Source organism: Nuphar pumila, chromosome 3 (genome assembly GCF_984573655.1).
Source record: "Nuphar pumila chromosome 3, dmNupPumi1.hap1.1, whole genome shotgun sequence".
Classification (NCBI taxonomy): Eukaryota; Viridiplantae; Streptophyta; class Magnoliopsida; order Nymphaeales; family Nymphaeaceae; genus Nuphar; species Nuphar pumila.
The window spans coordinates 24,965,572-24,979,926 of NC_143251.1; the positions used below are offsets into that span (position 1 = coordinate 24,965,572).

The 14,355-nt window shown below is 38.3% G+C and overlaps 1 protein-coding gene across 2 annotated transcripts; it reads left to right on the forward strand.

Annotated features, from left to right (window-relative positions):
• Positions 1 to 3,910: 3,910 nt before the first annotated feature.
• Positions 3,911 to 12,928, forward strand: LOC149842327 (uncharacterized). 2 transcript variants are annotated; one of them, XM_089999061.1, is made up of 7 exons: positions 3,911 to 4,883; positions 8,566 to 8,810; positions 8,891 to 9,599; positions 9,778 to 10,141; positions 10,981 to 11,075; positions 11,654 to 11,848; positions 11,965 to 12,928. In XM_089999061.1, exons 1-7 carry the CDS (start codon positions 4,695 to 4,697, stop codon positions 12,760 to 12,762), a joined length of 2,595 nt encoding a protein of 864 aa, XP_089855187.1. In that variant the 5' UTR covers positions 3,911 to 4,694; the 3' UTR covers positions 12,763 to 12,928. The 2 variants fall into 2 exon arrangements, with proteins under 2 accessions (XP_089855187.1, XP_089855188.1); XM_089999062.1 differs by having other exon boundaries at positions 4,245 to 4,883; positions 8,912 to 9,599.
• Positions 12,929 to 14,355: the final 1,427 nt, after the last annotated feature.

A 14,355-nucleotide genomic window follows, 5' to 3' on the forward strand; every position in this document is an offset into this window, starting at 1 on the left:
TAGAGAAGGATATACAGATTTGCTGAAAGATTTCCTTTCAAGTGGTTATTTGGAGGATTTGGTATATCAAGAACTATCTAATATTTCAGGAAGGTTCCAAGAATTTCAACAATGTTGAGGAGTGTCTTTTGACAGTTGAAGAGCATGTGATGCAGCATCTCCAAAACGCAAAACATCTAGTAGCTATCCGGTGGAGAAATCTGGAGGGATGGACCCCTCCAACTTAGGGATGGTTGAAACTTAACATTCAAGGAAGTTTTTGTCAAGGTTGGTTTGTGGGATTCACCTTGAGGGATCACATAGGCAATCATGGTTGGCAGTCACCGAACTCAGTATGGAATCGGCCAAACCTGACTTGCTCGAGTCATATTTTTTATTTAATTTATCAAAAATAATAACAAACATATGTTTCATAAATACAAAAACATTCTTTAAAGAGCATACTCATTTGAAATATGAATCTCTCTCTCTCTCTCTCTCTCTCTCTCTCTCTCTCTCTCAGGCACACACACACACACACATATATATATATATATAGATAGATACATATTTGACATGCCTATAATAAGCTTATAATATATATAAAAGAAAAATCTTTAAAAATATTTTATAATTTTCTGCAATTTTTAGATATATATATTTTTCTTAAATATAAATAAAACAATTGATCATCTCAATATCATAATATCTTTTGATTGATAGGTTCTATATTTTTTCTAGTTAATAAAACTTTTTATGATTACATTATATTTTATATAAGTTTTTCGATATTTCTTCCTAGTTAGAAGAAGGTAGTATTGGTGCCTAGTGCACCGTGCCTTCCTGATAATACATTATATAATAAAAACTCTACGCATCTTTTGGTAAGGGCCTTAAATGTATCATTGAAGGCTATGCCTTCAATTTACAATTTATTTCATTCAAAACTAAATGATGCTTTGCTTTATTCTTTTGAGTTTTTTTTTTATTTATGACTATGACTCGACCGAGTCAATGTAAGGACTCGATTAAATTTTTATTTTAAATCGAGTTCACCTAATTTCTTGACTCGGTTTTGGTTGCTGGTATGAATCAACTCAGTCGAGTCACGAGATGACTCACCTAATTTTCCACCTATGTAGGCAATATATTAGAAGCAAGAAGATACTCAGCAGCCAGATCTCTGGAGAGAGAGAGAGAAGGGTGGATGAAAGCGATCGGCTATGTTGTCCCAGGGACCAACATTATAATTGAAAACAATCTAGCAAATTTGATCAGTTTTTGTCATCTTTTTTGGAAGGAAGAACAAGAGACCAAATTCCCAATTTTTTGGTTAATTTCATGTACAAATGTAATAGATTTACAATACAAAAAATCAACAAAAACAATAATTGTTTGGCCAGAAACCTAGCAAAACTTGCTAGGTCGGGGGTGACCAAATCGTGGAAGGATCACCTTCCAGACTGGCAGCCCAATTTGAAAGTCAATTGATTTCCTAATCAACTGTACAACTTATACTTAACTGAACAAGGGACTGCCTAACCCCAGTTTACAACAACAACAACTATGCCTTCATCCCAAAACAATTGGGGTCAGCGATATGAACCAAAAAAGAAAATCATTCTGGGTCCTCCACATGAATCCTTCTCCTCCAATCATTTCTATCCAATGTCATGTCCTCGGTGAGATTCAAAGCATTCATATCCTTTTCTATCATCTCCATCCAAGTCTTCTTAGGCCTACCTCGACCTCTTTTGACTAATATATTTTTTCATTTGTCTATCCTTCTAACTGGAGCATCATTAGGCCTTCACCGAATATGTCCAAACCACCGTAAACGATTTTCTCTCATCTTATTTTCAATGGATGCAACACCTACCTTCTTACGTATCTCCTCGTTTCGAATCTTATCTTTTATTGTATTTCCACACATCCATCGAAGCATACACATCTTAGCTACACTTATTTTTTGAATATGATGTCTCTTGGCAGCCCAACATTCTGTACCATATAATAAAGCGGGCCTAATTGTCATCCTATAAAACTTTTCCTTCAACCGCAATGGCATTCTACGATCGCACAACACTCCAGTTGCACTTTTTCATTTCATCCACCCAACCTTTATCCTATGGTTTACATCTCCATCAATTTCTTCATCATTTCGAAAGATAGATCCCAAATATTTGAAACAGTCATCCACCGATATTTCTTGCTCGCCAAGCTTCACTACACTCTCATCACTACTGCGTTGCTACTAAACTGACATTCCATATATTTTGTCTTACTCTTACTCAACGTAAAACCTCTTGCTTCCAATGTCTGTCTCCATAATTCTAACTTAGCATTAACCCCAGTTCTAGACTCATCAATCAAAACAATATCATCAGCAAACAACATACACCACGACACATTTTCTTGAATTGATTTCGTAAGCTCATCCATCACTATAGCAAATAGGAAAGGGCTTAATGTAGATCCTTGATGTAACCCAACTGTTATAGGAAAATTGTTTGTCACCCCTCCACAAGTGCGGACATTGGTTACCACTCATTCGTACATATCTTTAATTATATTAATGTACTTGAGAGAAACACCTCTCTTCATCATTGTCCACCAGAGAACATCCCTAGGTACTCTATCGTATGCCTTTTCTAAATCAATAAAAACCATATGCAAATCTTTGTTCCTCTCTCTATATCTCTCAATAATTTGTCTAAGAAGATATATAGCTTTCATAGTTGATCTTCTAGGCAAAAAATCAAATTGATTCTCCGATATCATGACAACCTTCCTCAACATATGCTCAATCACCCTCTCCCAAAGTTTCATAGTATGACTCATGAGTTTTATACCACGATAGTTTGTGCAATCTTGTATGTCACCCTTATTCTTATATAGAGGCACCAAAGTACTCTTCCTCCACTCTTTAGGCATCTTATTTGTCCATCAAATCTTGTTAAAAAGATTTGTCAATCATTCTAAACCATTCTCACCCAAGCATTTTCAAGCCTCGATAGGTATACCATCTAGTCCAACTGACTTTCTTGATTTCATTTTCTTTAAAGCCTCTATGATTTCTTTCTTTTGAATCTTGCGCATGAAGTTACGATTCATCTTATGAGAAAGAATGAAGAAGTCTCCAAGATCCTGAGCATGACTTCCATTAAAAAGCTTATCAAAATAATCTTTCCATTTCTCCTTAATCTCCTCATCTTTAACTAAAACCCTTTGAGTTTCATCTTTGATGCATCTAGCCATACCCAGATCCCTCGATTTCCTACCTCTTCTCTTTGCAAGCCTATAAATATTTTTCTCTTTCTCTTTGGTATCCAACTTGTCATAAACCCAAGAGCATGGTCATGAGTCTAGTATGAGCAAATGAGGGCCACAGCCTCTCTCTTCGTAACCATCCAACCTGGCAAGTGATTGGTGGGGACTGTGCCTAGTGAAGTTCAGTGTTCCCCCATCACGATAGCATGGCTGAACGGTTAGAAACTTTAAAGTCTAATCCTGTTGAGGTTGTCCTCTCTCTCTCTCTCTCTCTCTAACCGAGGGGCATGGCGCCTGATACGAGAGAGTATCAAGTGAGATGTGATTGCACATTTTTAATGTGCTGCTGCAGCTGATCACCACCATCTTTCAAATACAACCTGTTAGCTATGGGGGCCCAACAGCAGATGGGTGACGAGGTGCAACAGCACACTTAATGCCTGCAATCACTTTGCACCTGATACCAATTCGCCTGATACAAGGATCCCTCCTTCATTAGCTTTCTTAAAAAGCAATGAGGATGTACCATAAGAAGAGGTTGGAGATGGGGTCATTGCCTCTTTCCAATTTTCACTTGGCTTAAACACAAGTGAACCCGATCGTTGTCGTCTATAAGATCTGACCCATCCAAGCGTTGAGCACGACAGTTTCAGAACGGCACGGTGGGAGGGGAGGGAAGTAATCAATCTCTAGAATAACGAGCTTTAGCAAACGGGAAGCATATATCTCTCTCACCCGTCAAACGCCACGAGTTGATAGAACGAAAATTAAATACCACCGACGCGGACTGGCCCCCCAACTCTCCCTCGCTCTTTTCATTCACTTTATGTTGACGACGTTTGTCTGTGGAAGAGTGGTAACGGCCCCTTCTCTTCCTCCTTTCTTAACCGCTTCATCTCTCTCTCTCTCTCTCTGGATGATCAAATCAATCAATCGCGTGAGTTGCACAAAAGCGCGTTTCGGTTTCTATTTCTTCCCTTTGCTCGTAATCAGATGAGAAAGGTAACAGTGAAGAGACATTCCCTACTCCCTCTCCTTCCCCATTCGTCTTCATCGCCTAAAGATCTTCCTTCCTCCTCCTCGATCCCCACTTCTTATTTCGTTTCCTTTGGTTGTTGGGCATCACCCAAATAGTCAAAAGATCCCTTGGAATCTTCGGGACACTGTTATTCCCCTACCCACGGTTCCGACGCGCTTAATTCCTTATTCTCTCTCTCCCCTTTATTCTTCTTTCCGTGCTATCTCGTCATCGACCAAGTGATGATTCCCTCCTCCTGTGATTGTCTTTTATGTTTGCCGACAATCCCATGTAGGAAATGAAAATCCCCACTTCTTCTTCGTCTTTATTCCTTATGGTATTCGAGTAGGGCTTCTATGGTTTGTTAGGGTCATGTTCTGATTTGAGATTTTCGGTGCATTCTCCTCTTTCTGACCCTCGCCCAACCATGATTTCGTTACTGATTGCCTATTTCTCCGGAGCTCTGACGGTCATGATCGTCGAGGCCGCGCTTCTTCTCTACGCTTTGGATCGTCTTTCCAGGTGGCGTAAACCAGAGCCCGTCGCGCAAGAAGAGGCGGACCTGGTTCCCGAATTAGCCGCGGATCATTCGGTCGCTTCATTGCTGGGTAAGAAGGTAGGCTTTCCCGATGCCTTTCCTCCTTGATTCGTTTCCCTGTTCCCTTCTCTTTGTTCAGAGGGTTCCTTTCTTTTCTTTTCTTGTTGTTCTTGATAATCATTTTTGAATTGTTGCCCTGTTTCTCATACAAGTAACTGTATACACTTAAATTCCACGACTGTTTCCACTGATGATTGATCTTCACGAACCAATTCTTGATGGACTTGTAAAGCTATCTAAATTGCAACCGAGATGAATTGCTGTTATGATATACTAGAGAACTTGAGTGTCTTGGACAGGATGTATAACAAGTTAACGGGGCAACACTTAGACGTGAGCAGAAAAACTGGGATAACCTCGTTCTCATGGAAATCCTACACAGGTGGAAAAACTGGAATAGTTTCCTTGTCATGGGAACCCATGGAAAAACATATAATTAAATGATGGGGAGGCTGAAGGAAGAAAGTAGCATGCAAAAGATGCTAAATGCTTGTTGATACCTTGCAAAATTATGTTCAGGGTAAGGATTTGATGGGTCCATCTGTTAAGCGGACACTAGTTTTCGTTGGCTTCCTTAGAAAAGGAAACATATATAGATCAGTGATAGTGGTGCCCTTCTGGAAGGTCAAGCTCTGAAAGGATACTTCACATTTTCAGCTATTACAGGTGAATTGGTGACTTGGATGTGCATAACTTCATGGATTCAAAATCTTTTATTCTTTCTCTCTGCCTAGATCCTAGGGGAAGAAGTTATAGAATGTAAATCTGATAGTGGTGGTTAAAAGCTGCAATACATGGTGGTTTTTGGTTGGTGAAGAATGCCTGCATCTTTTTATGTGGTCCTTTAAGCTTTGTGCGTTTACTATTGTAGTCGATGGGGTACTACATACTCTCTGCATCATATGTCAAAAATGATGGGTTCTATACTCCAGAAGAAATGAAATATGCGGGAGAGAGAGCGCCACTCCATTCCTACATAAGTAAAGCTCTTTTGAGTTTTGACGACCACCCATAGGCCATTGCTACTAGCATAAATCAGATCTTCCTTTTTATTGAACCTGATAATAAACTTAACTCTTTGGTAGCGAGTAAAAAAATCAAAGAGGTCTTAAGTCCACATCTTTTGCACAGTTCATTGGAGGAAAATTTTCTTTTCCATAGCTTTCATGAAAAACCTTCTTCATTTTTTGATGAAAACCTTACAAAGATGTTGACCATTATCCCCCCATTTTCTCGCATAGGAGTAGGAAATTTTTTATCTTTTCTTAGATGACATTAAGCACCAAATGATCTACACTAGGGATTTTCTTTGGGCTGGAGAGATACACATCATCTTAGCCATCCAAGGGGTATTCAACCCTCCTCCACTCCTATCCTCCGTCTCTGTTTGTTGTGGATCCGTGCCGTGGATCTGATTGTGTACGGCTGTTGATCAAGAATGCACTTGGTAGTTACATTTGTTGAAACAATACAAATTTCACCAGTAGCATAATAAGTGGTGTACCAAAAGCATCATTATCATTATCATTATCATCATCATCATCATCATCATCATCATCATCATTAGGCCTTATCCCAACTACATGGGGTCGGTTTTACGAGTCTTGTTTCTTCATTCATGTCTATCTGGAGCTAAAACTTTGATCAATTTACAATCTTTTATGTCACCTCTAACTGCCTCCTTATAAGTCTTTATTGATCTTTTTCTTTTCCTAGTTCATTCTACATGTACCATGTCAACCTTCTCACGGGCACCCTAAGAGGTCTTCGTGCAACATGTCCAAACCATCTTAAACGACATTCACTCATTTTATCTTTTATTGGTCTGACTCTTAAGCGCATTCTAATATATTCATTTTTTATTTTATCCTCTTGTAACCCCGAACATCCATTTTAAGATACGCATCTCTCTGTCTTCTTGTCGTTTTTTAGTTGCCCAACACTCAGCTCCATATAATAGTGCTGGTCTTATAGCAACCTTGTACAAACATCCTTTCAGTAATAAAGTTACTCTTTTATCGCATAACATACCACTAGACTGTTTCCACTTAACCCTATTGACATTGATCCTAGTAGTGATATCTTCTTCAAATCCCCTATTTTGTTGTAATGTAGACCCTAAATACTGAAACTTATGACATTGTTGAATAGGCATCTCTTGTATTCTAATGGCATTGCTATCACCAACTTATGTACTAAATGTGCACTCCATATATTCAGTTTTTATCCTACTAATTTGTAAATTGTTTTTCTCCAGCATGCTCCTCCAAAGTTCTAGTTGTTTCTATATATTGTCTCTATCTTGACTAACTAGTACTATGTCATATGGAAAGTGCATACACCAAGGGACTTCTACCTGGATAGAAAAGGTTACTTCATGTAGAACTAAAGCAAAAATGTATGGGCTTAAAGCAGACCCTTGATGTAACCCAACCTTAACTTGAGACAACTTTGTCTTGCCACATGTAGTTTTAATAGTTATAATTGCCCCTGCATACATATCTTGAATTATTTTAATATATCTATAAGAAATATGTTTCTTACTGAACACTGACCAAATTAAATTTCTTAGGACTTTATCTCAAGCTTTCTCCAAATCTATGAAAACCATATGCAAATTTCTGTCCATCTCTCTAAATCTTTCTATAAGTTGTGTTGATAAGAAAATAGCTTCTACTTGGCATAAAGCCAAAGTGATGTTCCAAAAGCAAAATACAAAATAATAAGAATTACAAGAATAAATAAGTGGCACCAAGCAGTAATTATAAAATTACCTTTGATTATATCGCAAACTACAAATGAAGAAAACAATGCATCAGCCAACAGAGGGAAAAATAGTGAGAAGCAAGATAGCTTAACATTCTTAATATTTAGGACAAGTCAATGTAGCAAAATGTCAGTGCAAATAAGGAACATTTTTCCATTTTATGCATATGAGTATGCTAAGGATTATAAGGCCCTAAAAATATGGCTAAGAGTATGTTCAATGTACAGCATACAAGCAACAAAGTAGTACCTTGTATATAATCTGGATTGCAGGGAACTTCAGCATGCTGACACACTAGTGTGCCCCTCATGGCTGATGTGGCCCTATAATATGTGCTGCTGCTTTATTCACAAAACTTATATTAATGCCTTACATGAGGCACAATGTGAAAAAGAGTAGCAAAAGAATAATTTGATCAGTGTATAATTAGTTTATGACTGAAAGTAAAATTTTCAAAAAAAATTGGACAATGTGAGTAACAAGTTCCATGGAAATGATATGTGTGGAAGATACTAATGATATTCATTACTTGACATTTGGCATTGAACCGATCCTCAACATAAGACCATAAGGATGTATTTGCATCTGCAGGGTGCCTTTTTCTTTTGTGGATTTTCTATTTATGGATACATAAGTAACATTTATTTTTCTTGTATTATTGAATGAGTGATTCTTGCATTTGCCATGTTTCTCAAGAATTATGCATATTTTGACTGTCCTGACTTTTTTTATGAGAATACAGTCTACCATCCCTGAGTTTTAGACTTGATTATGGTTGGCAAGTTATTAGTGGCTTGATGAAGTAAGCCATATTCTGAGTAAAATTGTTTCAGCTGCTGCATTCAATATATTATTTGATAACAACATTTTTTTGGTCACCTAGCTTAAGAAGTTAGCCAATCATGTTTCCAAAATCTTTTGTTATCTTTCCAGGGTTTCATCTGGGTTTTAGAACCAGACAAGGTTCCAAAGGTTTGTCTTTCGGAACCTAACCCAAAAGTTCCCAGAGAACAAAAGAGCAAAAAGGTTATTTTTGAGGTTGCACCTACTAGACGATTTGGAAGAATTCAAGGCCAGGCCCTTATTCTAAGAGATACAGATGGTAGTCACTCATCAATCCAGCTTGATGGTTGCACTGTAGCTGCTGTGTCAGCTGGCAGTCTTTCTACAAGAAAGTGGTATGTAAAAATGCTCTCTCCCTCAGCTTTATTCTCTTAAATTTTGTTGTTCTTGTGTTACATCTTTGGTTGTAATCTAGGGCTAAAAAATATCCCATCAGGCTGGAAAACGAGAATTCAATAATCTATAATGGAAGCAAGGTTTGCTACATATATGTTGAAACTTCTTGGGAAAAGGAGTCATGGTGCAGAGCCCTTCGTGTTGCGTGTCGTGTGGACAAGGAAAAACTAACATGGTACATGAAGGCCACCCGTGAATTTCGACAGTATGTGACATCCTTAAATACAGAATATCCTTTTTTCTCAAAGCCCTCTATAGGGTTTCCTGAACCAGTTGATAAATCTCAGAGAATCGATTCCTCTTCAAGGGTTCGTCTTTTTCTGAAAAAGCTTGCAAAGAAGGCATCCAAAGTTAGCTCCGAAAGTAGGACAGGTATTGTCTCAGTGCTATCCAATGAAGAGAAAAAGAGTAGTATCAAATCAGGTGCTTCCCAAGATATATCATCCTATAATGCCTCCTTTAAAGCTTATTCAGTGGAGAAAAATGCTCCCTGTTCCTCACAAAGAGATTTGAGTTTACCCCTGACATCTGATACTGGAGCTCATGGCCAAGTTTCCATATCTCCAGATATGGATCAAGATCCTGGCTCTTATTGTGGTGCTGAAGGTTCTCAGGAGAAGCTCAGCATTGATGAAGGAACTCTTTGTTGGAACTTGCTTTTCTCAAGATTATTTTTTGATGCTAAACGAAGCCAAGAATTAGCTAATTTCATGCAAGCTCGTATTCAGGTATGTATGTTTTGAAGTTCATTCTACAGTGTTTAGATTATTTTGTCCATTTCATTTTGTATATGAACCCAATGGTTACTTTTGCTTCATGCTTTGGCGACTCTGTAGGTTATGCATAATTCTTTTGACTTTCAATTGCTGCTCATCAAATTTACGGAATTTCTTTTTATATGAGCAGAGAACACTGTCCAATGTGAGGACTCCTTCTTATGTTGGGGGAGTTACATGCAGCAATCTTGATATTGGAAATCTTCCACCTTATATTCATAATATGAGGGCTCTTCCCATGGATATGAATGATGTGTGGGCTGTGGAAGTTGACATTGAATATTCAGGCGGTGCAACATTGAATATTGAAACTAGACTGGAAGTTGGTGCACCAGACTTCCAGAAGGGCATCATTGGCGCAAGTTTGGAATCAAATTTTTCCGCAGATGTAAACACAGATCTTCTTGAGGGTTTGGAACAACTGGGAGATCAACTGGGATTGTCCCAAGATGCACCTGATAGCATTAAAAAAGGAAATGAGGACGATAAAGAGGGTAATCAACCTCACTTTCAATCCTTTTGATAGGAACACCTTTTAAAGTGTGCAAATAAAAATATCTAGGGTTTCCTGGACCTTTTCTTTTGTCATCTTTTACTTATTTTTTCGTGGTGGCTGTCTTTATCAATGACACAGTAGCACCCCAACCGTGGCACACAAACAGACCCTTACGGAAGGAACCCTGCTCAAGCTCACCTAAAGTTAAAGCTGATTGGACTTGGACCCTAATCTAGTAAGGTTGTAACTACCCAAGCATGGCTCAGGTCCATCCCATTGATTGCATTGGTGATGAGAATATGGCAAGGAAACTCAGTTTCACAGAACTTGAAAAAATTGTCACTTGACTGGTGACAATGGGGTTGGTACTGAGGAGCCTAGACCTCCTAGACAGTAAATAGTGCAAAACACATGGAGAACTGCAACTGCCACATAAGTGTAAGATAAAAGAGATCAGATTTTAACAGATTATAAAAGTAACGACTAGATCTCACAGCAGTAAATAGTAGGAGACAAACTTATCTTAAATATAGAGGAAAAGCTAGAATAGGAGAAAGGAAAATTTAAAAGAATGCTTAATGAAAGGCTGCTAATCAGGATTAAGGTAAAATTTATGAAGATGCCACTTTAAAAAAAATCATTTTTAAGGAGGTAAAAACTATGAAGCACTTGTAACACCATATTCCAAAAAGTGCCTGTAACATGATGACAGCCAGGTGAGTTTCTGATCCTATTCCAGAATTGTTGCATAACTTATTTTTTGAAAGACAGATAGGATGATTGTGTTTCATGATTTCTTTTATATGCTAAAATTCTTGAGTAATTCTTCTGTTGCAGATAGGAATAAAAGTTCCAAGAGTACTAACTGGAAATCAGGTTATGTATCAAGGTGGAAATCCAGATTAAGTTCTCTTGCTGACCAAGTCTCACAGGTTAGCACTGGAATCATTTCATAGTTTTTCTTTTTCAACCAAAAAACTCCTCTATTTGTTATAACATTTACATTTTCATGTACCTTATGCAAATGGTTATTTGATAAGGATCATAAATTATATGTATATGTTTCTTAAATATCAGGTTCTGCTAGGAAAAATACACCTGAAAATGCAGAAGACCTCTGCTCAGCCAAAAGTAATGAGGATGAACTATATACTGAACTTTTTTAATACAATTATGCAGATGGTTCTTTGATAAGGATCATAAATTATATGTATATGTTTCTTAAATATCTGGTTCTGCTAGGAAAAATACACCTGAAAATTCAGAAAACCTCTTCTCAGCCATAAGGAATGAGTCTGAACTAGATACTGAACTCTATTAATACAATTATGTTCATTTTCTTTGATTCTCTTGACTTCAAATTAAATCACCAACGAGGTGCTGCTGTGTTATTGTGTACATGATGTCTGAAAAGCTTTTGTAATCTATTAGTTACCATTCTGGATAGTTTATGTATGCCTGTAAATATATTACATGGAGTTTATTGTTGTTTTCTGGGCTGATATGGCAGGTGCCTTTATCTTTAGCAATCAAAATTACACTGCTTCGAGGAACTGTGCAAATACATATAAAGCCTCCTCCTTCAGATCAGGCCTGGTTTGGCTTCACAACAATGCCCCAAATAGAGTGGGATTTAGAATCACATGTAGGAGAACATAAAATTAGTAATGGACAAATAACTCTGCTTATTAGCAATCGAATTAAGGTTAGTTATGGTTTAACAACTCTCATCGTTTGCCAATTTCATTTCACATAATCATGATATTTGAATATCTGCCAATTATGGTAGCACTGAGGTGTCAATATGAACATTGCCTACAGGCAGCTCTCAAGGATAGTATGGTTCTTCCAAACTGTGAGTGTGTATGTATTCCATGGATGCTATCTGAAAAGGATGATTGGGTTCCACGAGATGTTGCACCATTTATTTGGGTCCACCAGGAACCTGGTGATTCAAGAGGGATTGATGTTCCTAATACACAAGCAGATGGAGCTAAAAGTAGGTTAGATTCTGGAAAGGGAAGCAAACAAGGTTCTGGGAGGCATCCCAAAGATGATGCTGGAATATCAGATGCTGGTTCTCTTGATAATCACTTGGGTAAATCTAAAGGTAAGGAAGAGTCTGGCAAGGGAAGCATTGAGGACTCTGGTAAACACCATCCTACAAATGATGCCGAGGACTCTGGTAAACACCATCCTACAAATGATGCTGAAAAGTTGGAACTTGCGGCTAGTTCACAGCCTTCTAGTCGTGAATCTTCAATGGAGGTTTCACCATCTATAACCAGAGTAGCTTCATCAGGTGATGAACAGTCAACACACAGTGATATGGTTGATGAGCTGAAGATTCCACTCCTAAAACGTGAAGAGAGCCAAGATAGCTACAGTACAGGTAGCACTCGACTAGATGTCTCTGAGAGTTTTGGCCAGGCAATTGTGCCATCAGGAGAACATTCAATGAGTAACATGACAGAGAGTGATAAGCCAAATAAGTACGGCAGTCGAGCTAAGATAATGGACATTGGAAAGAAGATGGGAGAGAAACTGGAAAAGAAGAGGCGTCACATTGAAGAAAAAGGTAGATTGATAGTTGAGAAAATGAGAGGCAATGAAACTTAGAAGTAGCTGCATTTACTCCAATGTGTGTACTCCAGTTTAATAGATTCTATTGGATGCAGTTTCTCTCTTGATCTGCTATCTGCTTCTGTATCTTTCATGAATTCTGTTGTAAAATTGCCAATTTTTTGTAGTTTGTTTTATAGAATTTCAGTAATTGATGTAAAAAGGAACCATTATCTACTCCGGGGAAAGGGAGAAAACTAATAAACAGCATCCATAGATGAAACTTTTGTATGTCCTGTTGACAAGATTCTGAGCACCTTCAACTAGTAACATCTTAATTTACAAGATGAATGGTCTGCCTGTAATCGGTCAATTACGTCAACTAAGGCTGTGTTTGGGAGCCAGCGTTGGAGAGGAGATGAGAGTGATGGGAATTGAGATGAAAATGAGATTTGAGGCTGGAGTTGTCAACATCCTTACGAAGATGTAGTTGAAAATAGCCCATCTCTGCTCTCAACACCAGTCTCATCTCCTAAAACGATGTTCTCAAACACCTGTGGGGGTAGGTGGTATTAATTACACCCTCATTAAATACAAACTTGGCTCCCATCTCGGGCTCCCAAACAGAGCCTGATTGCTTAATTCACTGCAAGGCAAGATTCCAGCGCTTGCCAGCCTACAGACGTAGCTGCCTGGCTCCTTTTGCATGTATTTGATGTTGTAATGGCCAAAGAACTCCATTTCTCACATCTTTATCTACGCTCAACAACACATGCTTAGGATTTTGAATGAGCAAATTTGCGTACTTAGGTTGAGATTTTGTCTTCTAAAAAGCAGGAAGCACATCAGTCTTGATTGAGTGGGCTTATGGGTTCTACCTGTACTGATTCTGGTGCCAGAAAACCACCAGGGACCGGCCTGTGGAAATGAGGGGTGGATGGCTGATTGACCTCATCTTGAAATCTTTTAGGCCCTGTTTGGAATCTCACTGTTGAGTGACAAACATGGCACTGCAGTGGATTCCATCTTTTCTCTGTTTGAGGTAGAGGGAAAAGATGGAAATTGTGGAACTGGCATGGCATTTGCCGACGCCAGTTCCACATTTTGACTACCACCATCGGGAGGTGGTAGTCAGTAAATCTCATGCCAACTCTACTCCTGGCGGCGCCCGGCTGCCTCCGACGCCCTCCCCACCTACCATATTAATTACCTTCTCTTTTTCCTCTGATTTACATCTGGAAACACCAGGTCGGTCGGATATCAGTAAAAATTCATAGCTCAAATAATATTGGGGACGACATTCACATACCTGGATTTGTTGGTTCAGGTCAGGTTGGCTACCATATCAAAATATGAACCATGAAGCTTGGTTTTCTCAGATTATTTTGTGCATTTCAGAATGTGAGTGCTCCTGATAGTCCATCCTGTTCCACCACTATGTATTGAAGCCCTGGTAATAATGGAAACATTTGCAACCACACTCCTTGTAAAACTCACACATTTTTAATATTTTTATAAGGAGTAAATATGAATTTAATTTGGAGTTTTATCAAATCTATATTTAAGTTTGACTTAATTGAAATTTAATTTGAGTTTCAAGTTAGTCGGGATTTAAATCGAGTGTGCATTTGAAATTGGAGTTTCATTGAA

Bases quoted from the DNA above. Each gene is read 5' to 3' on its own strand.
- LOC149842327 (XM_089999061.1), top strand. From the start codon at position 4,695: ATGATTTCGTTACTGATTGCCTATTTCTCCGGAGCTCTGACGGTCATG. The intron at 10,142-10,980 runs GTAATCAACCTC...CTTCTGTTGCAG, and splicing joins AAATGAGGACGATAAAGAGG to ATAGGAATAAAAGTTCCAAG. The intron at 11,849-11,964 runs GTTAGTTATGGT...CATTGCCTACAG, and splicing joins TTATTAGCAATCGAATTAAG to GCAGCTCTCAAGGATAGTAT.